Source organism: Nannobrachium achirus, assembly GCF_963921795.1.
Source record: "Nannobrachium achirus genome assembly, chromosome: 12".
Lineage (NCBI taxonomy): Eukaryota > Metazoa > Chordata > Actinopteri > Myctophiformes > Myctophidae > Nannobrachium > Nannobrachium achirus.
In genome coordinates, this window is record NC_137832.1 from 35,573,657 (window position 1) to 35,599,090 (window position 25,434).

The following is a 25,434-nucleotide window of genomic DNA, read 5'->3' on the forward strand; positions in this document are numbered from 1 at the left end:
TGATTTCGCTAGGCATTGTTTTTGATTATTGATTTCGTTATTCTTACTGCCACCACAAATCTACTTTGAGGGTTCCCTGACACGATTTTCTTACTTTTGACGTGTGCGTGTCCATCGTGCACGATCCTCATGCAAGCCAAAGCTTTATTTTTGGTACACTGCCTATCTTTGGGCTTTGCACATAGGAGTAAGACTTGTTAAGTTTAGCTAAGTTTAAGATTATTTGATCATCACAGCATAAAACATACAACACAATCATATTTGAACAAAAGGCATTGGTTACACTGATAAGATGATCAAAAGGACTAGGCTGAAGCTAAAAGCTTGTAGAAGCCTATCCTATGCACATACCCATGGTTTCAAAAGATTCAAGCAGCAAAATATAACAGAAAAAAGCACAAAGAAAAAACTAAAACAAAAAAATGACAAAGCTTACCAAAACAAGGATATACCATATCAACCATGTAGTTTTATAGTTAATATAGCCCAATAACAAAAGATAAAAAATATTATTTTCTTTATCATTATCATTTGTAAAATGTCCTCCTCAAAACAACCCTTACCACCAATATTACCATACTTGCAATTACACAATCATCAAGACTGTAACCCCCTTACTTTATTTATTAATTTAAATTAAGTTGTATTTAGCCAGAATAATATGTTTGAGACGTTTTTTAAATTGTAAGATATTAATGCTATGTTTAACCTCCGACAAGCCATTCCAGATTTTTACTCCGCAAACAGAAATTCACATACTCTTCCGAGTGGTAATAGCAATAGGCCTACGTTGTTTTAAAAAAGGGTGTGCTGTTCTACGGGCATGTTATTGCTCTGAATGATTGAACTTGAGTTAAATATTCTGGAAAAGTTTTTCATGTTTTGGAAATTCATTGGTAAAAATGTGTGGGAACCCTGGTTGTTCTTGATTGAATACTTTATTAACAGTTTGAAAATGGTACAATGATGCTAAATGGATAACGAAGCCGTCTATGGGCCTTTGTGGTCTGTGTAATTCAATACATCAGCATTGTGTGATCAGACATGACATGTAGCGATTGGAGTTATTCTGTAACTGACCACTTGGTGTCACTCTTTGACACTAGAAAAATTGTTGCTCTGTAGTCGTTATGAAACATTTTAATTTTCTATTTATTCATCTTCCATTAGATATCTTAACATTTTAAGTGTCAATGTAAAACTGACATTATGCATACTGTGAAACAAGAAAAAAGTGAAAACCTCTATATTTAAATATGTCATCATCAGTAAGCATCATGGAAGGGGAAGTGGGGGTGCCCTGCATCTCTCCAGACTCTCTTGCCGTTCCTCTGTGAAGAGATGATGGAAGTTAGTTCTGCTGAGACAAGGATCATACAGTATCTCGGCTCTTGTGTGAGGAGAATAATACTAGTTGTGCCTCTTCCCAGTTTACTGGAATAAACACATTTTGTTGAAACATATTTCTGAGGTCCTTTTCAAATATGACTATCCGAGGAAGAAAAAACAAGTTATCTGTACTCTATTTCATTTAGACTGGGGATTTGTCTTTCTCAGACCACAGTATTATTCAGAGATCGAGAAATAGTATTCTGCCTAAAAGCAGGTCACACATATAGATAGGCCAGTCAATCTAAGCTAAAAAAAAAAGGGCCTGACCCAAAAGAAATTACAATAGTAATCATTCAGGGTTTTTTATGATCCTTAGGGTCATCCAAAAACATGTTAAAGGTTTCCCATTTAATTCTTATATTCTTAGTGGATAAAGGTAAATTCAGGGGGTGGGTCTGGGATAAAAACGGACCCACAAAACTATAGTTTAGTGATGAGTCATCACTTTTCTGGGGTCAACTCAGTTTTGTGGGGTCCGTTTTTAGCCTGAGGAATGTTTTTCATGAAAAACATGCTTGCAATGGATTAAGAATCATGAAAAAACCCTAGTTAGACCCTTTACATGCTACTTAAAGAAGATGTTTTGGGGGTCTATTTTTCCTGTATAGTAAGTGAGGGACCGAAAATTGAACCCCCAATTCACCTTGATCCACTAAGAATAGCTATAATGGGAAACTTTTAACATGTTTTTTGGATGACCTTAAACCATTACTATTTCAATTTCTTTTGGGTCAAACCTCAGATTGACTGGCCAAATAATCAATCTTGTGGTATATGTACGTGACTACGTGTAGCTGTTTTAAGGCATGACATTTAAGCACTCACCCTTGGTATCAAATGGTGTTGTGTGAGATATTTGAATGAATTGGTCACTCGCCTCTACTGCGGGAACAATGAAGCGTTCGTTCCGGTTGATAGAGTCAATCTGCTTCATGTCCTCCTCTGACAGGGAGAAGTCAAACACCTGCAGGTTTTGCTGGATTCGGGCAGGTGTTACACTCTTAGGGATGCACACCACCCCCCTCTGGACATGCCACCTACCACACACAACAGTTTCAAACTATGATCACAATAGTAATCGTCAACTTCAGAAGCAGCCATGAACACCAGCCAGTAGCTCTGGCAGGAGATAGCTGGAGTTACCTGAGTATAATCTGAGCTGGGGTCTTGTGGTATGTCTGAGCGAGAGCCCCCAGTCGTGGGTCATCCAGCAGGCATGGCTCATTAGGGGAGGCCCAGGGTCGGTCCCCGCTACCAAGAGGACTGTAGGCTGTCACACAGACCCCCACTGACCTAGACAGAGGTGTATAAACTGTAATGCACTTTTTAACAAATAGTGTGAAAGGAATTTTAGGTTGCAATAATAACAAACGAGAGCAGAGGCGTTCTGTAAAATGTTACAAAATAATACACAAGCAAACATGCTTACTGACCGACAATGAGACAGCAGGTCTTCTTGGGATAAATATGGATGGCATTCGACCTACGGTGAAGACAAAAAGATGTTAATGGTTTATTCATTCATAATAATAAAATACATTTCCCAAATGCCTTGTTCAATACCTGGTTGACCACAGGCTTGTGTTTGGCCATGCTGATGATATCGCCAGTCTGCCTCGCGTTGAAATTGGACAAGCCTATGGCCTTGACCAGACCATTGTCCACTAGCCTCTCCATAGCAATCCAAGTGTCTCTGTAGTGTATGTCAGCATAACACACACTCCCATCTTCCCTTCGAGGCATCACCTCTTTCCCCCGCCTTAAGATATGAACATAAACAAAAACATCTGAGGCATTGTAACAGCAGCATAATCTAAAGCCTATTCATCCACAAGGAGCCATGTTAACCACTTAAAGGAGTAGTTCACCCCCAAAATGTAATGTTTTCTATTGATTACTCACCCCATGGAGACTTGAGTTCAATAATATTTTTTAGTTTTTGTCGCATTCCTAAGCCAATAATTTGATTGTAATAAATGTACCCCCATTGATCCCGGATGGAGACCCAAATGCATTAGGGTCTCTATCCGGAATCAATAGGCTTACAAAGGGTCTCCTCAAATTATTGGATTAGGAATGCGAACAAAACCAAAAAAATATTATTGAAGTTTCCATGGGTTGAGTAATCGATAGAAATAAAGTTATTTTGGGGGTGAACTACTCCTTTAAGACTATTTATTTATTTTACAATAAGGACACCGATGTTAATATGTAAGAAATATAGAAGGGAAACAGGTACAACAAGGTGTACAGAATCTGTGATGCTCACTGGAAAGCCATGGGCCAGTGCATGAGGTAGAGGTCCAGGTAAGCGAGACCCAGGTGGTCCAGGCTGGTCCTACAGGCCTCCTCCACATCCTCTGGGTCATGCTTGGTGTTCCACAGTTTGGAGGTCACGAACACCTCCTCACGACGTAAAGCCTGGGGTCATAAAAGGAACATGAGCTGTTCATTACAAGCACTGCCCTGATTGATATGGTGGTTTGGTTTCTAGTAAGGTGAGGTAAATAGAATGCCCGGTTTAATGAAAAGCAGAGCATCTCACCTTCCCTGGACCTACTCTGAGAGTCAGAGCCTCTCCCACCTCCTGCTCATTGCCGTAGGCAGCAGCACAGTCAATGTGTCTGTACCCACAATCTAGAGCCGCCAGCACGGCCTGTTTCACCTGCACAAGCATGAAGAGAATCATTTGCGCCAGAAGCAATAATCATATTCAATTATGAGATGATATGGCCTATAAGGCTATTAGCATATCGTCACTGTCGGGCAGAAACTTTGTATCTCCAAGTTTCAAAAGTTTTTTTGTAAAGTAAAGCCCTGCTTCATCACACAAAACCAGTGAGAACAGCAGATCTACAAGTGTGACTTGTGTGCTTGTAGATCGTCTGTTTTCAGTAGTTTAGATAATTTTTTAAATGATAAATACAAAGCGAACCGTTTTGGACATACAAGGTTTCCACCGGACAACAACGATATATTATGTTGCATTTTATTATTGGTAAAACTAGATGAAGTAGAGAGAAGAGAAGAGAAGTATTTATATGAATATCAACCTGTCCAGGAGCACTCTTCCATGTGCCTAGCCCAATTATGGGCATCTTCTGGCCCGAGGTCAGAGTCACAAATGAAGTCATTGTTCCAGGACTAATGACCTATAGGAGTGGAGAGAGGGTGGGGTGAGGTCAGGGGGTGAGTGCAGGGTATACCACTATTGAATGAATGATTAAGTGTTAACATATATTCTTCTTATGTAATTTCATCCACTGACAGGCTGGTCACCATGACTAAGTGCTAACGTTACTGATTATCACTCCTGTCCCAATTCATTAACTTCACTTCGACAGAAGTCGGTGTACAGTATGTGTGTATGTGCAGTATGTGCATGATTTCAGCTGAAGCCTGCCTGTGTGTATGAATACACGTATGTGTTGCTTTTATTTGCCAACAAATCAGTCATATTATTATACTTTATAATATTATAACATACTGTACTGTCATTACAGTTTTTCTCAACCTTACCAAGGTTGTTATACTATACAGTTGAAGACAAACTCTCTGTGAACCCTGGCTTATGTCTGTAAATAGCTGATGCAGCTTTATGGCATTAGCCCCCATTCGTCACAGTGTGGTGCAACTGAAGCACAACTCTGATCCCGTATATGTGTGTATCATTGCGACCGTCAGGGAGCAGTTTACTATGAAAACCTCCACCGGCCGTCCGTCCGTCGGTCGGTCGGTCGGTCGGTCGGTCGGTCGGTCGGTCGGTCACACGTCACACGTCACACGTCACACCTTTGCCCTGCTCATATCTCCGCATCAGTATATAGGGCTTGTTTGTTTATTGTATGACATCACGCCACATCATCAGCTGTGGACTCTGTGATGTCATCGTATCGCATCAGTATAAAGGGCTTGTTTGTTTATTGTATGACATCACGCCACATCATCAGCTGTGGACTCTGTGATGTCATCGTATCTCCATATATGGCCATCTCCATATATGGAGATATAAGTCGTCCATGCCCAAGTATGGGCTGGTGAGGTCAGACTTTGTGTGATGCGTAGGTTATCTCCATATATGGAGATTCAACATTCCAGGCAATGCTCTCTTCCCTGGTGAGAATTGCCCCTTTATATAGGGCTTGTTTGTGTATTGTATGACATCACGCCACATCATCAGCTGTGGACTCTGTGATGTCATCGTATCTCCATATATGGCCATCTCCGTATATGGAGATATAAGTCGTCCATGCCCAAGTATGGGCTGGTGAGGTCAGACTTTGTGTGATGCGTAGGTTATCTCCATATATGGAGATTCAACATTCCAGGTGTAACTATGGCTACCCGTATGACGTGAGAGGTGGAGGTTGTGATATTTGTGGAGATAAGCGACCAACACGGTCGCTTATCTCCCGATTAGGGAGTCTTACTGGTATGATACACACACAGTCATCTAGAGGGTTCAAAGGTGAGGAGGAGGAGGATGCCTACAGAAGAGAGGCCAACAATCTGACACAGTGGCACCAGGAGAACCACCTCTCTATCAATGTCAAAAAGACCAAAGAGCTGATCGTAGACCAGTGGTTCTCAACCTGTGGGTCCCAGAAGTATTTTGGGGGGTCCCCAGATGATTAACTTAATGTGCAACATTGTTTTCTCACTCAACAGTAAACAAACCAACATACAGTTTAAGTGTATATAGAGGATATCTGCATTCTGCACATTTCTAAAGTGGCAATTGAAGGACTTTTAAGACCCTTTTAACACCTCTAAAATAAGAAAATTTAACGTTGGCCGTACTGTCAAATATTAAAGGCAGAAATTGTGAAAATAGCCGATCTACATGCTCACAATGCGTTATGATTATGTAGATCGGCTATTTTCAGTTTTTCACAATAGAACCGTGTTATACAAAATGTAATGCCTCAACTCTTCGTTAGGGTGGGGGGGGGGGGGGGGTCCCCAATTAAAATATGATTATTTTGGCGATCGCGGGCTGAAAAGGTTGAGAACCACTGGACTACAGGAAGAGGGGAGACAGGCTGGACCCCATTACCATCAATGGGTCTGCTGTTGAGAGAGTCAAACAGCTTCACGGTCCTCAGTGTTCACATCACAGAGGACCTCTCCTGGGACGAGCACACAGCATTAGTGGATGTGAGCTTCCCATCCATTCCAGGATATACACACTGAATGATGTACTACAGGCTTTAGTGACAGTACTACAGTGTAGCACTAACAAAGACCCCAACCATGAGCTGCTACTGGCAAGCAGTACCGCAGCATCAAGGGCCGGACCAGCAGGCTCCTGGACAGCTTTTTGCCCCCTAAGAAGCCATGAACACTGGATAACAATGGCCTGGTGTCTGTCTGCCTGTTATACACACACATGCACACTCACACAGATGCAGCTATGCATAAGCACATAAGCTGCATGTGAGTGTGTACACACACACACACACACACACACACACACACACACACACACACACACACACACACACACACACACACACACACACACACACACAGGCTATATATACTGTATGCATATATATATATATATATATATATATATATATACACCAATAAATGTGTGCACGCACGTCGCACACAGACAAGTGTACAGTATACTAACACATACTGTACTTATAACATTGTTATTGGAACATACTTTTGTATTCATTTTACAGTATCTTTATTGTGATGCCAAGAAGTTTTGTCTTTTATACTTGCATAATGGGACAAAACAATAAATAAACATCTTCAATCTTGAATCTGGCTGCAGTTGTTTCTGTTTACATAAACAATAACCAAGTGTGGTTTTCTCAACATGAACCACCCAGGTAACTCTACTTCCTGCAGTACCAGCTGGAGAAATGAAACTGAGATTCCATAAATAACCAGTACTCAATCAAGAAATCATATTAAAATGTAACAGCAGGCGAGTGAATACTCAATCTACTTCTTAGCAACATGCTTTTCCTTTGACTGACATGTGCTTTCCAATTTTGCAGGAACATTCATGTGGTTTATTGTAAGTGGTATACACAGTATGGAGAAGGAATTGTCTCTTACCTCTGACAGCTCTCATGGACGGACTAGTGAGTGGCTGATCCCCAACAGTGTCCCTCTGCCTTATACACAGACCAAGGTCAAAGTCTGCCAGTATTTGTTGATCTGTAACTCAAACTGGTGGAAAACATCCAAAATGTACTGCAGTCATCAAAAGAGGCAGCGCCAAGACAAACAAGAGCTAATGAATGGATAATTGTCAAAGACAAGCTAATCATAATATACTAAGGGCCAACTCGGAACAATGTAAATAGGGAATGAATGCCCCGCCCTTTAATGCAAACCCCATTATACCTGTTTTCATAGGACCCGTTTTGACCATCTGTCTGCCTGTGTCCATTTATGCCCATATATGGAGTTATCTGTATCTGTCTGTCTGTATGTCGCTGTCCATTTTATGTCCATATATTTGCAGTTATAGTTCTGGGTCCATTTTATGCCCATATATGGAGATATCTGTCTATCTGCGTCCATTTTATGCCCATTTATGGAGTATCTGTCTGTGCCTCCAACTGTGTTGCAGACACAGTGCCGGTTCCCCCTTTAATGCAAACCTCATTATACCTGTTGTCATAGGACCCGTTTTGAACATCTGTTTGCCTGTGTCCATTTATGCCCATATATGGAGATATCTGTATCTGTCTGTCTGCGTCCATTTTATGCCCATATATGGAGATCTTTGACCATCTGTTTGCCTCTGTCCATTTATGTCCATATATGGAGATATCTGTATCTGTCTGTCTGCAATCCATTTTATGCCCATATATGGGGGCATTCATTTTATGCCCATATATGGAGAACGCGCGTGCCCGTGGGACGAACGGTTCTCGAGATACGCGGATTACATACATACATACACACTCACAGAGATTTTTTGTTGACTCATGTGGCGTACGTGATGTCAGAGCCTTTTATGAAGTGATGTCACAATGAGTCAGAGCTTTCGCCGATTTCCTCCGGAACAGCCTGATGTCAACAATCAACCAAATAAACCAACAATCAAATAAGGAGATTCCGAACGTTTCGCGCCGGTTCGGGAAAACCGCGCGTCGGGTCGGGTCGAGACCCGGCACTGCACTCGGCGGGGAACGCGCGTGCCGAATCTGAAGCCGGTGGGACGAACGGTTCTCGAGATACGCGGATTACAGACACGCAGAGACTTCTCGCATTTATAGATAGATATGTGTGTGTGTGTGTGTGTGTGTGTGTGTGTGTGTGTGTGTGTACATCACCTTTAATTTAACTATGAGTGGACCCAGTTGTACATTTAGTGTGGTGGACACTGATGCTTTTACTGTGCAAGAAGCAATAGTGTTTCTGGCCATCCCAGCACCCTAGATGAGATGATCATGGTCAGAATCATGTCAGTATCATGGTCAGAATCATGTCAGTATCATGGTCAGAATCATGTCAGAAATTCAGAATCATGTCAGTATCATGTCAGAATCATGTCAGTATCATGGTCAGAATCATGTCAGTATCATGTCAGAATCATGTCAGTATCATGGTCAGAATCATGTCAGTATCATGTCAGAATCATGTCAGGATCATGTCAGTATCATGATCAGAATCATGGTCAGTATCATGTCAGTATCATGTCAGTATCATGGTCAGTATCATATCAGTATCATGTCAGTATCATGGTCAGTAAATCATGTCAGTATCATGACAGTATCATGGTCAGAAGAATCATGGTCAGTATCATGGTCAGAATCATAATCAGCATCATGGTCAGTATCATAGTCAGCATGGTCAGTATCATATCAGTATCATGTCAGTATCATGGTCAGTATTATGTCAGAATCATGTCAGTATCATGGTCAGAATCATGTCAGTAAACAGAGAAATAGGTTCTGTGGGGCAGGGTGTGTGATTCAGGGGATATTCATGGCGTTTGATGTCAAGGTGAACAAGAACAGACAGGGGAAGCTTTGTACTTTGGTGAGAAAAGGTTCATAGACATAAACATAGAAAGTTCACAGCTATGGTTTATTTGTTGTCATTTCAAAACTATCATGAGCCTTATCAAAAGCACAGAAGCAGTGACAGTGAGTCTTTCAGTAACCATACTTACACACTCTCTCTCTCTCTCTCTCTCTCTCTCTCTCTCTCTCTCACTCTCTCTCTCTCTCTCTCATACAGTAGTACAGTACTTCACCATGGTCCTTGAGCAATTCTAACGTTATGTGCTGAGTAATCAGAAATACACTCAAGACATTCAGTCAATGATCTTATAATCTGTCAAAATCTCTCGTGACATAAAAGTGCATCAAGCAACATTGCATTCAAACTATTTCCCATATACATCACATTATGATTGATAAGGATGGAACCACTTGTGGGGAGAGCTGTGAAGGGCCTTTAGTGCCCCCTACAGCTTCAGAGAACAGCTGCTGCAGTATTATTAAAACTTCTAGGCAGTCTAATTTATTTCAAAAAACAGATGTACATTTCCGTATACAGATATGATACAGAAATCAGAAGCTATAGTCAAATCACAAATTTGGGACTATAAAAAAACAAAAAGGGTTGTCCATTTCTTTTGGCATGGCTTGTAGCACTGAAGCATGGCATTGGAACCAGGACAATAGAACCTTTGCAGCTGGTTTTCCCAGAGGTTTCAGCTACAGTACAATGAATGTAGCAATGGTGAACTTCATGTTTTAGAGATACTTTTAGGAAACCCGGACTGCACAGTTACGGTATACTCTGAGAGTATACAATGTAACAAAATGGACCTGTACATTTGTACACTCTCAAAGTGAAATGAACACTCTGGATTTTACAGTGTGTAAATACGAGGTCATAAGTGCTTTGTATATCACTATGATTAGACTGTTCCCTGACATTTTACATACAGTGCATTGAGTTCTTTTTTTGTAGCATTATTGAAATGACAAGGTTAAAAACAAGTCAGCCAGCTCCACTTTGTTGGTACCACACAGCGTACACTATTGTGCTTTGTTGTTATGAAAGTACTTGTAATTTGACTTTACTGTGCAAAGTGTGTGTGTGTGTGTGTGTGTGTGTGTGTGTGTGTGTGTGTGTGTGTGTGTGAAGCTGTGTGCGCGCGCGCACACACACACACACACACACACACACACACACGTGTGTGCGTGTTTGCGTGCCTGTGTGTGTGTGTGTGTGTGTGTGTGTCTGTGTATGCGTGAGTGAATGAGCGTGTGTGTGTGTGTGTGTAAAGTGTGCGAAAAACCAGGCTAAGGCACTTAAAAGTCCCTCAGATAGTGAGGCTGGTAATTCAGACTAACCAGAGCTCAAGGTGAAAGCACCCATGTGGATATTGTATAGAGAAATGAAGTCTGACATCACTGCCACTAGAGGCCGCTATCCCCCTGGGTCACAGTTTTTTTCTATTGAAAATACCATAGGGTCTCAATAGCATAATTATGGCAAATAAGAACTGTGCATTAAACATAAACAAATCAACCCAGCAAATTCATTCATATGCATAAAAAGCTCCAACTGACAGTGAAAAAGTACTACGAAAATAAATACATTTTCTCCAAACAAAGACGTTATTAAATGCAACTCAATATCATAAACGACAGAGTCACATACCTGACAGAATCGCCAGGCTGATTTGTTTAGGGCGTAGGCTATATTTACTAGAGCGATAGACAGCGATCTCCAGCAACCGGGAGTTATGCAAAGACTCAAATTCCCATGATCCATCCTTCTTGCTGTCCACATCGATGTAATGAATTTCAGATTTATCTTCCAGATTGCGTTTTTGGTCAAAACAAGTATTTTTCTACGGACCATAACTAAAGCACGGATGATAATTTTTCTTTTCGGGGTAAAAACAAAAACCTGGCAGTGACAGCTTAATGAATGAATTAAGATGAACCTATGGTATTTTCAATAGGAAAGATACTTTGGTGGCCCAGGGATAGTGGAGTGACGTCAGAAGGACTACTCTATTCGCTTGGCTTACTGTGCCATTATGTGATTGTCAACCTCAGATCTTCCAAAGCAGCATAAGAAACAACAAGATACATAATTTTATAGCCTGGGACTTCTGGTGCAATTCACCTACTGTAGCACCCATTGTAATACAGCTGTTGGACTGTGGTTCTGACTTGTGGCGATACAGTATATAGATTACAAAACTGTTGGATGGCAGAGGTCATGCATGAGGCTCTGTCCAGCTCTAAGCAAACAGGCAGTTTTAAATTCAAACTGAACTGACAGACACACTGAAACTGCTGTCGGTTCTACACTCAAGGTCAAAGCAAATAATCCCATTTGAAACTTCCTTCGGAAAAGAAAATCCCAGAAAATCTTTTCTTTTTGTAAATATCGGATGCTTCGTTCATTGTATCACAAAAAGACAAAAGCCGGGTCAGCTGGACGGCATATAAAACCATAAAAAAAAGAGAGAGTTAAGAAAAGAAGTCCCGGTAAAAGCCAAAAGTAGGCCGAGTTCATCCTCGGTGTTACTGTCTCGGTGCGTACACAAAATAAACACAAACAATATCCCAATACTGCAGTTTGTCTTGGCACTTCACTCTCCCTCTAGAAAAGTCCCTGTATATATTAGTGTCTGTTTAAAACCACAAGGAATAAAAACAATGCTGGGGATTTTGAAGTGGCAACTTGAAGTAAAATTAATTAAATATGGTCAAATAAAACAAAACATCACGGCTGTTGAAAGAAAGATTATCTGTTGTGTATTCTGTATGTTTGGCAGTGGACGAAGGGCCGTGCTGAGTCTGGAGGGTTTGTGTGTGTGGGTGTGTGTGTGTGTGTGTGTGTGTGTGTGTGTGTGTGTGTGTTTGTGTTGTGGGGGGGGGGGGGAGGGAGGGATCAAGTCTCCCTAAGATTGGGGCAGGTGTTGTCTAATAATCTCCCTGGACTGAGGGGGGATCCTGTCAGGAAAACGAATGGAAAACTCTACGATGAGGTCACCACGCTGCGTTGGGCTCTTGGGTAATGGCAGGCCTTCCCCTCGTACACGCTTTACCGTCCCTGGCTTGATGATCTCGTGACACGGGAGCGATATCACACGGTTTTCCAATGTGGGAATGCTAACAGTACAGCCACACAATGCCTGGGAAGGGAGGAAAGAGAAGAGAAGAGAAGAGAAGAGAAGAGAAGAGAAGAGAAGAGAAGAGAAGAGAAGAGAAGAGAAGAGAAGAGAAGAGAAGAGAAACATCTTTAGTATAAACTACATGCCAAGGTAGTTGACTTCATGTTTCCATGACCAACCAAAGATCTTCAACATCACTTACTTTTTTGCTGCCTTTCACGGTATCATTCAAACTACACAGCCCCCACATGATAAATCAGACCATAAGTGTTTTTTGGTCTACAGAGCACACATTTTGCATTATGGAACATCGGGAAACATGACTTGGCAGGGGCTCAATTCCCAGAGAGCAGGACAGCAATGCCAGCTACTTCAGCACTGGAAAACTTTTCCGGTTTTGGACGCTGGTGTGTGTGTGTGTGTGTGTGTGTGTGTGTGTGTGTGTGTGTGTGTGAATGTCTGAGTATGAGTTGGGGGTTGCAGAGTGCACTGGGACTAATTTTAGCCGTGGACTCATAGCTAGAGCTAATGAAGTAAGGATTCAGCTGAGGTCGTAAATAGTTGGAGGGCTTGTCAGACGGTCTAGGGCAGAAGGTGGGGAGCACAGCACACACACACACACACACACACACACACACACACACACACACACACCCACACCCACACCCACACCCACACACACACCCACACCCACACACACACCCACACACACACACACACACACACACACACACACACACACGTTCACACATACTGGGCCTTATCTCTGAGCCCATTGAATCCTGTCAAAGCGTAAAGAGAGAACTTAAACTTCAGGCTGGGGGAGCTGTGGTTATCTGGAGTTCACAGACTCATCCGGCAAGAAAACTGCACTAGATTTGCCTTGGGTAGACACAGCTGTCTGAATCAACAAATATATGTGAATAAAGTTTCTGATGAATATTCTCAGCAGAGATTATTTTTTGGTGGTCTTCATTTACCAAGGGAGTATATATTCGATAAGCAAAACGGGGGTTCGACTTCGAGTTGGAGCGGCGTCGAACCCATTCACACCACACTGGCAGTGTGGTTGAATCTCAATGTCGTTCAAAGTGAATCTGAGAAGTGTGTCTTTACGGATTGTATAATACATACGTCTCCTTACTCGATTGAGAAAGCCAGAGAGTAAGTAGCATTGCTTTGTTTTGATGTGAAATTGAAGACCCAATCAGTGTCATTTTGGGGCCTCTTATCCATTATTTTCCTGGTCTCATTAAGTGGGTTAATATGTCAACATATAGGGGTGGACATATGGAGTGTTTCTGGTTCAGCCTGGTAGAGCAGCTGCCTCACAGAATAGACAGCAACGTTTCCAACCGTGATGTCACACTCCTTTCATACTATATTATGCACATCTACAGTACATGGTGGGTATTTGACCTATACTGTAGCACAGGAGCGTCAATTGGGGTCCAAGGGGAGGGCAACTGCCAGTCTTCCATCCCCTGTGATTCTTTTAACATTAATCCGATTTTAGAATGTAACTGAGGCTGAGCGCATCTCAGTTCGCACCGATCCATCTACTGTACATGTGACATGTGACACATTATAGACATGTGTTTTCTTGTCTTCAATCATACATTCATTAGCCACTTAAAACCTGCCGTCTCTATTTTGTCATTCTAGCCGAACATTGAAATTTTGTTTTTTTAAATGCGACATTAGCAGATCAATAAACTCACAATGCATTGCGACCAGCTATTTTATTGTTTGAAATAGGGCTTAAGTGTGTTCACTTTTTTTCCAGAAAGGATTCCTATAGCAAGCCCATGACTGGTATGTTGATGATTGACTCATCTCCCCGTTATGAACATGGTTCCATTCACTATCATAAGTCCAGTCCAGTGGCACACACAGTGGTTGCTATGGCACTCGACACACAGTGCCAGCTGATCTGAGGACCCGCTGATTGAATAAGCCTCAGATCAGACAATAAAGCTCTAGGAAGCATGCACGCATACGAGCATGCACACAATCGCGCGCGCTGCACACATGCATACACGCACGCCCGCACACGTGCACACACACACACATACACACACACACACACACACACACACACACACACACACACACACGTCGATCAACGACAAGTCAATCACTGACTATCACTGACAATCACTGACTATGAAAGTACTATGTTCTCTCTGTCTGTCTTTCAATGTTCTATGAGATACATAAAGTGGTTCCTGTGTAAATAAGCCGTAAAGCTTACTAGGATCTCCTTTTAGTTGACCTTGTACCAGTGATTTGTGCTGTCATGAAACTGTACTTTTTTCTATTGCAAACTGCTAATAAACTCTTCAATCAGTCAATATGACACTAGCTTAGCCAGTGCCTCAACTGTCATATTCCCACTCCCCTGTTATCGTGAGATAATATTTTAAAGCCCACCTTGAAAGAAACATGATTCTTACAAATTAAAGTGATGCCTCTGATTTTGAGGTCCAATCCTGGCATGCATCGATTATAGAGATTGAGTAACACAACCCTCACTCGACAAATCCCTGAAAACTAAAAAATTACAAACTGTCTATATGACTGGAGTTAATCAGATGACATAGCATATGTTTGCCAGCCTAAATGATATCAGAGGTGCAGTTGTGAAGTGTCGTCCATTAAGCTCTTAGAGCTCAGCAGTTACAGTTAGCACAAAACTGTGACAGGGCCTCCGCTGCTCCAACAGGAGAGAAAGGAGTTGTGACAGGAGAAAGTAGCACCGCCTATCCTCAATAACATCACACTGCAAAGATGTTTTCTTTGATATGGTACCAGTAACTGTTATCCTATAGACGTAGTTTAGTTGATAGTAAGTCATGCTAAGTTATATACTGTAGCTACTACTACAACTGCATAATATGTGCAAATTGGTACACTCAGTCCTAACGTCTTGGCAGTATTTCCATGCTCTCAGACACGTCTCCCAGAAAAACAAACTCCTCTAGAAGGGAAAGTCCCACACCACGAGCACCAAACAACACTAGCCAACAAGGAGCAATCATAAGGCATTGGTTCCAAGAATGGCTCATCTTTTATCATTTGCGTGAAGTATAGAGGCCTAAGTATATACTTAGTAAACTTGACCTGAGTTGGCTTTACTTGGTCTGCTCTTTTTCCCCTCTACATCAAATCTCTTCGCCGGAAATAGCCGATCAACAAGTTCACAATGCATCAAAATGTTTGCCTCAGAATAGGGACACATGTACTGTTTTTTTACTGCAGCGTTAAACATCCAGTTAGGGTATCACACCTAAGAGCTCCTGGAAGCAGAGCTGAGTGTCTCAGTGGAACACAAGCTTTTATTTGCTTTGGATACCGATTCATCTGACCCACTTCCCTCACACACCCCCCCTCTCCCCCTCTCTGCCTTCTCCCTTCCCTCTCTCTGCTGCATCCAAATTAAGTCTCTTATGTTGGAACTGCGAGAGCATAACCTCTAATTTATACTTCTCTAGTGCAGTTGAACATTTGCTATTTTCGGTGAGCAACGTGGTCGTATGACAAAGTATTGAAGGAAAATTCTGCAGTGCAAGCCCAATTACTGTGCAGGTTTAATCGAATACTGAAACTCCTGTTTAATGTGTCTACGCAGCAGTTTATTTCCATTAACAGGACTGTCTCTATTGTCTACACAGTTTTGTGTATTTATTGTCTTCGCCAAGTCGACAGACTGGGAGTCGATGACAATGTTTTCACCCCTGTTCATTCGTCTGTGTGTGTCCACGAATGTGTTTGTGTGTCCACTGTCCACCATGACATGTGTCTGTATCTCAGACACAGCTGGAATGATTCTTTTAGCTACAGTGACATCATATAATACCTGTATGTGTGGAATCTGTGTGGAATTATTTTCATCAAACAAACAAAATAATAACACAAATATCGAAGGAAGCGGGAACAGTTTTCCTACGCTACCTCTGGGTACCGCCCAGTGGTCAATTCTCTCCAAACACAGACTGTATCACAGACTGTAGATATCATAGACAAAACAGAGCCACCCACCTCACTGACAATATCGACAAACCCTGTTCAGCACAGTTCTTATATTATGTAATTCAAAATTCATCTATGGGATTTTATGGGAAAAAGCTTGGGGGCTTGGGTTTGACGTCAGGACTTCGGTACTCTATTGCAAACGAATGGTGAGAGGGCTCTATAGAGGGTACTTCCAAAACCGCTTTCACTTTTGCTCATAATGGGTACCACGAATGTGAAAAGTTTAACCCTATGTCATAGAAATTTCCTCCCGCAGCTTCCAAACCTTGCATCCCGCCGGCTACAACCCACACCTGCCACAGCCCGGAGGACCTTTTCTAGTTGTGGCTGCTTTCACAACATTAAGAAACCCAGACTGTAGAAGCACAAACTGTTCTTCAAACCACTCAACCAGAGCACGAGAAGCACAGGCATATGACTGGCAGCACCATTAGAATTAGTTTAATTTCACAGACAGACCAGAGCTGGACTGGGCCTACTGCCCCCATAGCATGAGCTAATTAAATGCCCTGCCAGTCACACTAATAGCAGCCCAAACTGTTGCCACCTTCACATAACAATCCATCTTTGAATGTGTGTGTGTGTGTGTGTGTGTGTGTGTGTGTGTGTGTGTGTGTGTGTGTGTGTGTGTGTGTGTGTGTGTGTGTGTGCGCTCGCATGCTTGAGCATACAAGTACATGTGCTGTATATAGCCTAATATGTATGATCAACACCAGCATGTGCATCCATGCTTCTGCGTGTGAATGTGTTCTGTCAGATGGTACTGTAGGTGTGTATTATTGATACATGAAGCTAGGTGTACACACACTGATACAGTACATTTACTATTGTAGGTAGGTGTACTGTATACAGTACAAAATTATTGCGACCGTAGGTCGCTACTTACTGTAGAAACCACCACAAAGTGTAACTCCCTCCGTCTGTCTGTCACACCTCACACGTCACACTCTTGCCCTGCTCATATCTCCGCAACCGTTGCCCCGATCCATGCCAAATTTTGCACACACGTTCCTTACCTGCCAAACTACAACCTCCAAGGACCCCCGGAGCTCCAGGGACCCCCAGGTCCCTGGGGGACCCCCAGATGTAAAAAATGACCAAATGTGCTAAACTGACCAAATGACCATCCCAACGGGGCTGCTCACGGGGAATTCCCGGGGACCACCCACTCCTGGTGCTCCAGAATGGATGCAAAAGTGGTGGCGCCCCCAGTGGAGGACCCCCTACACTGCAGCTCACATAAAATGCCGTAACTCCGGCTAGGAGCGACCGGGACAGCCGGGGCCGGTACCTATTCGTCCGCCTTGCCGGCGCGGAGACCCCACCCCTCATTTCTCACATGGCCCTCTTCTAGCGCCACCATGAGGCGGATTCTTGCAAAACACATTTTTGGACACTGCTCCTACAATTTTTGCCCTAAAAACACGCAAATCGGTACACAGTATGTCTACACTCATCCCATCAACATGAATCTCTCCCATATAGCGCCACCTCCAGGCCGATTTTTAAAAACACATTTTTGGACACTGCTCCTACAGATTTTGCCCTAAAATCACGAAAATCACTACACAGTATGTCTACACTCATGTCATCAACATGGATCAGGAAGATTTTGGCAAAACACATTTTTGCCCTATTTGTGGAGATAGTCTTACTGGTACATTAACATCTAGGTACAAGTAGGTTTGTTGTTTCAAATGTCAATCTTAGTTTTGTTTAATAATAGTCAAAAGGAACAGTTTTGGACATACAAGGTTTCCACCCGATAGCTACTGATAACGTACGTTATTGCGACCGTAGGTCGCATTTACTATCAAACCCTGCACAAAGTGTAAGTAACTCCGTCTGTCCGTCCGTCCGTCCCTCCGTCTGTCTGTCAGTCTGTCTGTCACACCTCACACGTCACACTTTTTCCCTGCTTATATCTCCGCAACCGTTGCCCCGATCCATGCCAAATTTTGCACACACGTTCCTTGGCTGCCAAACTACAACCTCCAAGGACCCCCGGAGCTCCAGGGACCCCCAGGTCCCTGGGGGACCCCCAGATGTAAAAAATGACCAAATGCGCAAACATGACCAAATGACCACCCCAACGGGGCTGCTCACGGGGAATTCCCGGGGACCACCGACTCCTGGTGCTCCAGAACGGATGCAAAAGTGGTGGCGCCCCCAGTGGAGGACCCCCTGCCACTGCAGCGCACAAGGCCGATTCTTGCAAAACACATTTTTGGACACTGCTCCTACAATTTTTGCCCTAAAATCACGCAAATCGGTACACAGTATGTCTACACTCATCCCATCAACATGAATCTCTCCCATATAGCGCCACCTCCAGGCCCATTTTTAAAAACACATTTTTGGACACTGCTCCTACAGATTTTGCCCTAAAATCACGAAAATCACTACACAGTATGTCTACACTCATGTCATCAACATGGATCAGGAAGATTTTGGCAAAACACATTTTTGCCCTATTTGTGGAGATAAGTGACCTACGGTCGCTTATCTCCCGATTAGGGAGCCTTACTGGTGTACACAGTGTATTTACGGCACACACTGATACATGAACATGTAGGTACCGTTTAGTGTAAATACTGCATATACTTAAACATACATATGGATTAGCAGGGTTAAGAGTGAGAGAAGGACTGTGCTTCTGTGCCGGTCACACAGGGACACCACATTCCTGCTGGCTCACTCACACTGCAGTGACAGAGCGAATTTACTGCTCCTCAATGATCCTCCTGCACGACAGCAGGGCAAACACACACAGACACAGACATTTTATATGATATTCCACTTAGTAAAGATTAAAACGATACTACAGGTGATAGGCCTGCCTTTGGCTATCTTCACTGAATTCCACTGCTGCACAACAGGGTGGGTAGTTAGGTAGGTATGTACTGTAGATAGACAGATAGACAGACAGATAGATAGATAGATATATAGATAGATAGACAGACAGACAGACAGACAGACAGACAGACAGACAGACAGACAGACAGACAGACAGACAGACAGATAGACAGACAGATAGATAGATAGATAGACAGATAGACAGATAGACAGACAGACAGACAGACAGACAGACAGACAGACAGACAGATAGACAGATAGATAGATAGATAGATAGATAGATAGAGAGAGAGATAGAATAAGGGCGGGCGGATTCACCCACCTCTTTCAGACTGATCTTGCAGTTATAGATGATATTGGAGGCGTCTCTCTTAAAGTGGGCATGTCCTTTGTCTTTCAACACAAACGCTATGTCAGCGGGAATGTTCTCCGGGGTTTCGTCCCCTTCCTTGGGGAAGGTGATCTTGGTCCCTTCCTTCCAGCCCTTCTTGATGACGATGTTGAGGATCTTGTCCTCCGTCCTCATGCTCCTGCCGTCAGGATTGAGCCTGCGGCGGGTGATCTTCATGCGCTTGGTGCAGCCATGGAAGATCTCCTCCAGCGAGACCTTCAGCTCGTGGACCACCGGCGGGTCCTGCTGCTTGTGGCTGGCCCCCAGACGCTCCGAGTGGCCGCCCCCGGCTCCGCGCCTCCGCCGCCCCTCCCCCGGGAAACCGTTCACGCCGCCGTGGTGGAAGCCGAACTGCCGACCGAAGTGGGCGAAGTGGTCGTCCATGTCCTCCATGTCGGCGTCGTGATCCACGTCGCTGCTGTGGTCGTTGTTGTGGAAGGAGGAGAAGCCGTTGGTGCGGCTGTGGTTACGGTTGGAGCCGAAGAACATGTCAAAGGGGTTGGAGCCCCCGAAGAAGGAGGCAAACGTGGCGTGGGGGTCTCCATGGAAGGTGTAGTGGTACGTCGAGCTGCCTGCAGGACCGGAAGAGCTGCTGCTTCCTCCCGCCTTCAAGCCTGAAAGAGCAACATGAGACCTCAATTCAATTCAATTCAGTTCAATTCAATTCAATTCAATTCAATTCAATTCAATTCAATTCAATTCAATTCAATTCAATTCAATTCAATGTTACTGCCCTACTTAGACAGGTAGGATTCTTTGGACCCACCTCATTGGTAAGACAGGTACAGGTAAAAAGAAAAAAGAAAAAAGGAACTCAAACACAGACATAAGTTTGGGTTAGAAATGCCTTTTTTGAGCAAAGAGACGGAGAGCGTGGGCTTTGGCTGGGAGGTCAGTGGACCCAACGTGGGCGAGAGTATTCCCACAGCGGGATGGGTCAGAGGAGAGCTCTCGCTGGAGGAACTGATAAGTCTGAGTACCACACTGTACAGCACACACACACGCACCTACGCATACATACACCCACACAAACTACGTCAGTCGCTGCTATTCATATCTCCCACCACGTTATGATTTTAGGCCTGTCTGTCTATCAACACACCCACGCTGCTGGAGTAGAGCGCTAAAATGTGGGATGCACATATATGGGCTCCGGGTCTGCTAAGTGTTAGTGACATTAACAATCACGATGGACTGGACTCTCAAGACAACATGCACAAAGGCAGAAAGAAAGAAATAGGAAGAGGAGAGCATTACTTGAGCCATTTCTCTCAGAGGAGCGAGAGTCAGCTGCTTGCCTTCCTTCATCATATTAGGCACAGTTACTGAGCTATTTCTATTACATCTTAATCCAGCGCAACTAACTACTGACCAACAAGGCTTCACTTTGAAAGCTCTCGGATCTACAGTCGCATTTTTTCGGACGACGGTGCCGCTCACTGCGTTTTGCACTTTAAGATCAGTTATTTTCAGCGAGCGACGCCATTATACATAGCGTGCTGTACGATTACATTTATACTCTGATTCTGCCAATTAAATTCATAGAGAACCAGAGAGATCAGCACGCACGCACGCACGCACGCACACACACACACACACACACAAACACACACACACAGAGAATCTGTCCATGTACAATTCCACTCACCTTCCTCTCCCAGCTGGTCATAGATTACCCTCTTCTTGGGGTCACTGAGGACCTCGTAGGCTTCCGCAATCTCCTTGAACTTCTCCTCTGCGTTGGGATCTTTGTTTTTGTCAGGGTGGAAGCGGAGCGCCATGCGTCTGTAGGCCTTCTTGATCTCGTCCTCATTGGAACCCTTGGGAATACCCAGGGTCTTGTAGTAGTCCTTCCCCATCACTGTGCACACGCTCTCCGGACTGGGACGACTGGGATAACTGGGATCCCCTGAATCAGGCCACACTCACTGATGGGGAGACAATACTTGATTAGAGTCCTGACCTGTATTACTTGTAATTATAGTTCATTAACAGTATCTACTCAGCTATACCAGTGGTTCTCAGACTTTTTCATGTCAAGGACCCCCAAAAATTAATATATTTGGCCTCTGGCATCTATCAGAAAATATTTTGTGCCAGTGGCAGAGACCGCCATACAAGATGTGTGCTATTAAAAGATTGTCTATTTTCAAATAGCCAATGTATTTAGAGTTAAAGTTGTTAAACTGGTTTTGATGCTATATTTTTCTGTGAACCCCCTGGCACCCCTGGGGGTCCCTGGACCCCACTTTGAGAACCACTGCGCTATACACATTGCATTCTGATTGGGGCTATCACCATTTCGTATGGGGAAAAGCTCCTCTTGGGACCAGCGAGCCCTGCAGAGGGTAGTGCACCCCCATGGGGACTCGCTCTCCAGGAGCAAAGCTAAAAGGATTTGAAGGACCCCCATCATCCCAGCAATGGACTGTTTGAGCCACTATGTTCACGCGAACACCTGTGCTGTCATAAAGCCACTACAGAGACACAGAGGTTTAGTAGTCTTTGGGGAGTGAAAGTAAAATCCTCAGTATTCATAATAAGGGCCCTTTTGGATCCATTTTACACTCTTGGGGTTAAATTATCACTGAGGATTGTACTGTGCAGTGTGCACACAGGCTGGGCACATGCAAACTACTAGAGCTTCACAGGTAGGCTACTCAACAGAGCAGTTAATGGCTTTTAGCAATAAGCTGGACAGTGATGCACATTACGTGGGAGACAAAGGCATATTAAAGCGGGGACCACTTTAGAGGGAATCTAGTCTGCCATTTCTTCTGGCTGTTGCTATAGGAATATATTACGTTGCTATGCTACTGTTATAGTACAAAAGAAAAACGGTCAGTGGTGGAATTCCCTTCACCTGATTATGCTATCTATCAAAAGGCTTCTACTTTATACGTTCTAAGTTCCTTCATTCATAGCAGGCTGTGTGTTTAAAACCCCTCGGTCCTCAATTCTAATTTTAAATGGACTAATTTTAGTAATGGTTAAGCAGAAGCCCTGCTGTTCAAACAAGCAATGTGCCGTTGAGACAGACAGACAGACAGACAAGCTGCACGCTGAAAATGCCTTCATAGGCTCTCTTATCGTCAGCCACAAGCCTTTATATCACACACCGCAATGCTGTGGATTGTGTGGAACATCTAATCCAATTGGCAAACACAAAAGGCGACCGAAATATAAGTAGCCATTTAATAGACGTATCAGATCGATAACATTATAAAGATACAAATATATGTTGCCTATTAGTAGCCAATGAGAATAGTCTTGCCTACCGCATCTTCTCAATAGGCATGGAACACAAACACATTGAAATAGCGCTGATAGCAAAAACCATACAGTGACAATGAGTGGAGTCAGGCAAGGAACACACTCAGTCTATTGGGATAATTCTCTACAGCTAGTTTACGGAATGAAGGCACAAATTAAACGGAATAAAACCAGATCCTACCAGAATGGTGATGTATAAAGGCAGTGTCAGAACGGCATGGTCCCGGCTGGTCTCTGGCTCACACAACACCTGCACCGGAGCCTTATTGAATGACGTCACGAAGCCGGGCACATCACCGGCTCTGAAATAGCGGATGATCAAACACTGACGGTTTATACTGAACTGTAACACCTCAAACTTTAGCTGCATGTGACAACTGTGACAAGTAACTCTGGCCTGGCCTGCACTGGACCTATGATCAAGTGGTTCTGGATCTCCAACATTTTCATGCCAAGGATCCCCAAATTGATCCCGCGGACCCCCATTTGAAAAGACATGCCAGCTAGCCATATTCAATAGAGTCCTAAGAGAAGCATTTTCTGAACCATTATAAGTTCAAAGACCCCCAGTTTGACATGCATTTAGGCTACAGACCACCATTTAATGGTAGGCTATTAGACTATATCTCTGAGATCCCTAATTTATATTTGGTTATATCGTGTCCATTTGGTTCCATTTGTAGGTCTACACTCTGAGTTACACACCCCTAATGGTCCATTTGGTTCCTCACTATAATTTAGCTGGGGACCCCCTGGAACTCCCTCAAGAACCCCTGGGGGTCCCCGGACCCCACTTTGAGAACCAATGCTATAAGCAGACACACATGCTTAACATTTGGTTCCCCCAGCGCAGCTCAAATTTATCAACAGTTTATATCCTATTTATCTCTGTTACCTGCAGACTGTCTGTCTGTCGTGTTTAGAATAAGATAGACCGGGAGTACACCGGGACGTACCGAGCTTATGTCTCCAGATCGCACCGATGTTCGCTGCTGGTCCGACTGCAATGTAGTGAGAAAAAGACCCACCCAGCCGCCCTCCACCCAGCCAGCTGAGCCAGGGTGCAACCAGTTCCTAGTCCTCAGCTTCAAAGTTTGCAGAATGTTGGTTGCATAAACCAGCCCCCTCGTGGAGTATCAAGGTTGTGGATTAATACAATTATTTTTGATCTTTCTGATCGATCGACAAATGTCTTCCAAATGATAGTTGTTTGTTGTCAGTCTACTACAGTTCGCCCTGAGAAAAACACAGACATATTTGGAGAAGGGGAGAGAACGGAATAGTAGGCTATCATACACGTCTAACACGTGTGTGTGTGTGTGTGTGTGTGTGTGTGTGTGTGTGCGTGCGCGTGTGTGCGGGGGTTGTGCGTGTGTGTGTGTGCGTGTGCGTGTGGGCGGGGGTTATCACACACACACACACACACACACACACACACACACACACACACACACACATTCGTGGCATTCCTAAGACAAAAATTCAGTTATAGTAATTTTAGCCCCATTGATGTCGGATGGGGACCTAAATGCATTTGGGTCAGAAAAAGTCATTTTGGGAGTGAACTACTCCTTTAATTCCTGAACTATATCCACTGTTCTTCTTGTGTTGCTTCTTGTGTTCTCATAGAGTGATGTAGCCTACAGAACAGGCTGCATTTATGCTTGGCCAGGGCACCTTACATTATATTGCTTGTAGCCTACATTTCCACATTAGAAATTGTCCTCTGCATTTGTGCACGTGTGTGTGTGTGTGTGTGTGCGCGTGCGCGTGCGTGTGTGTGTGAGAGAGAGAGAGAGAGAGAGAGAGAGAGAGAGTGACTGAGTGAGAAGGGGAGGAGCCTGAGGAGGGTATAAAAAAGAGCTTAATTTTGAGTCATTCCTCTCTCCTGTGATGGTGAGGCATAGTGGTGGGAGGTGCAAGAAAAGTGGTTATCTAATCTATATTGAGGAGTCTGACACAAGATTAGTCACTCTCACTCGCACGCACGCACGCACGCACGCACGCACGCACGCACACACACACACACACACACACACACACACACACACACACACACACACACACACACACACACACACACACACACACACACACACACACACCTATTTAGTCACAGTAATACACTAACGACTGAGCTACAGGTAAACTGAAGTAGCACATGTACTCACACTGGGCCCTATATTCACATCAGTTATCTCTGGACAATGTGGCAGAGTGAGGACATGCCTTTGTGTCCAGCTGAGTATGTCTTTTGGCAACATGGGATTTGTGGTAAGTGCAGCTGTCTCATAGGAGCAGCTGTTCAGTGCTATTCAAACAGGAACATCCCTCACTCAGCCCAAGTCTGTGACAGATACTG

The 25,434-nt window shown here is 43.7% G+C and overlaps 2 protein-coding genes across 2 annotated transcripts; both read right to left on the reverse strand.

Moving 5' to 3' along the window:
• Nucleotides 1-1,125: 1,125 nt before the first annotated feature.
• akr1a1a (aldo-keto reductase family 1, member A1a (aldehyde reductase)) lies at nucleotides 1,126-7,511 on the reverse strand. Its single transcript, XM_080739607.1, has 9 exons — nucleotides 7,471-7,511; nucleotides 4,446-4,544; nucleotides 3,938-4,057; nucleotides 3,662-3,813; nucleotides 2,956-3,151; nucleotides 2,826-2,875; nucleotides 2,536-2,685; nucleotides 2,270-2,429; nucleotides 1,126-1,331 (listed from the first exon to the last, which is right to left on the reverse strand). Exons 2-9 carry the CDS (start codon nucleotides 4,524-4,526, stop codon nucleotides 1,266-1,268), a joined length of 975 nt encoding a protein of 324 aa, XP_080595733.1. The 5' UTR covers nucleotides 4,527-4,544; nucleotides 7,471-7,511; the 3' UTR covers nucleotides 1,126-1,265.
• A 4,746-nt stretch (nucleotides 7,512-12,257) lies between these two features.
• On the reverse strand, nucleotides 12,258-24,089 carry dnajb5 (DnaJ heat shock protein family (Hsp40) member B5). The gene is made up of 5 exons (XM_080738994.1): nucleotides 24,029-24,089; nucleotides 23,254-23,374; nucleotides 21,448-21,727; nucleotides 19,731-20,413; nucleotides 12,258-12,538 (listed from the first exon to the last, which is right to left on the reverse strand). Exons 3-5 carry the CDS (start codon nucleotides 21,656-21,658, stop codon nucleotides 12,305-12,307), a joined length of 1,128 nt encoding a protein of 375 aa, XP_080595120.1. The 5' UTR covers nucleotides 21,659-21,727; nucleotides 23,254-23,374; nucleotides 24,029-24,089; the 3' UTR covers nucleotides 12,258-12,304.
• Nucleotides 24,090-25,434: the final 1,345 nt, after the last annotated feature.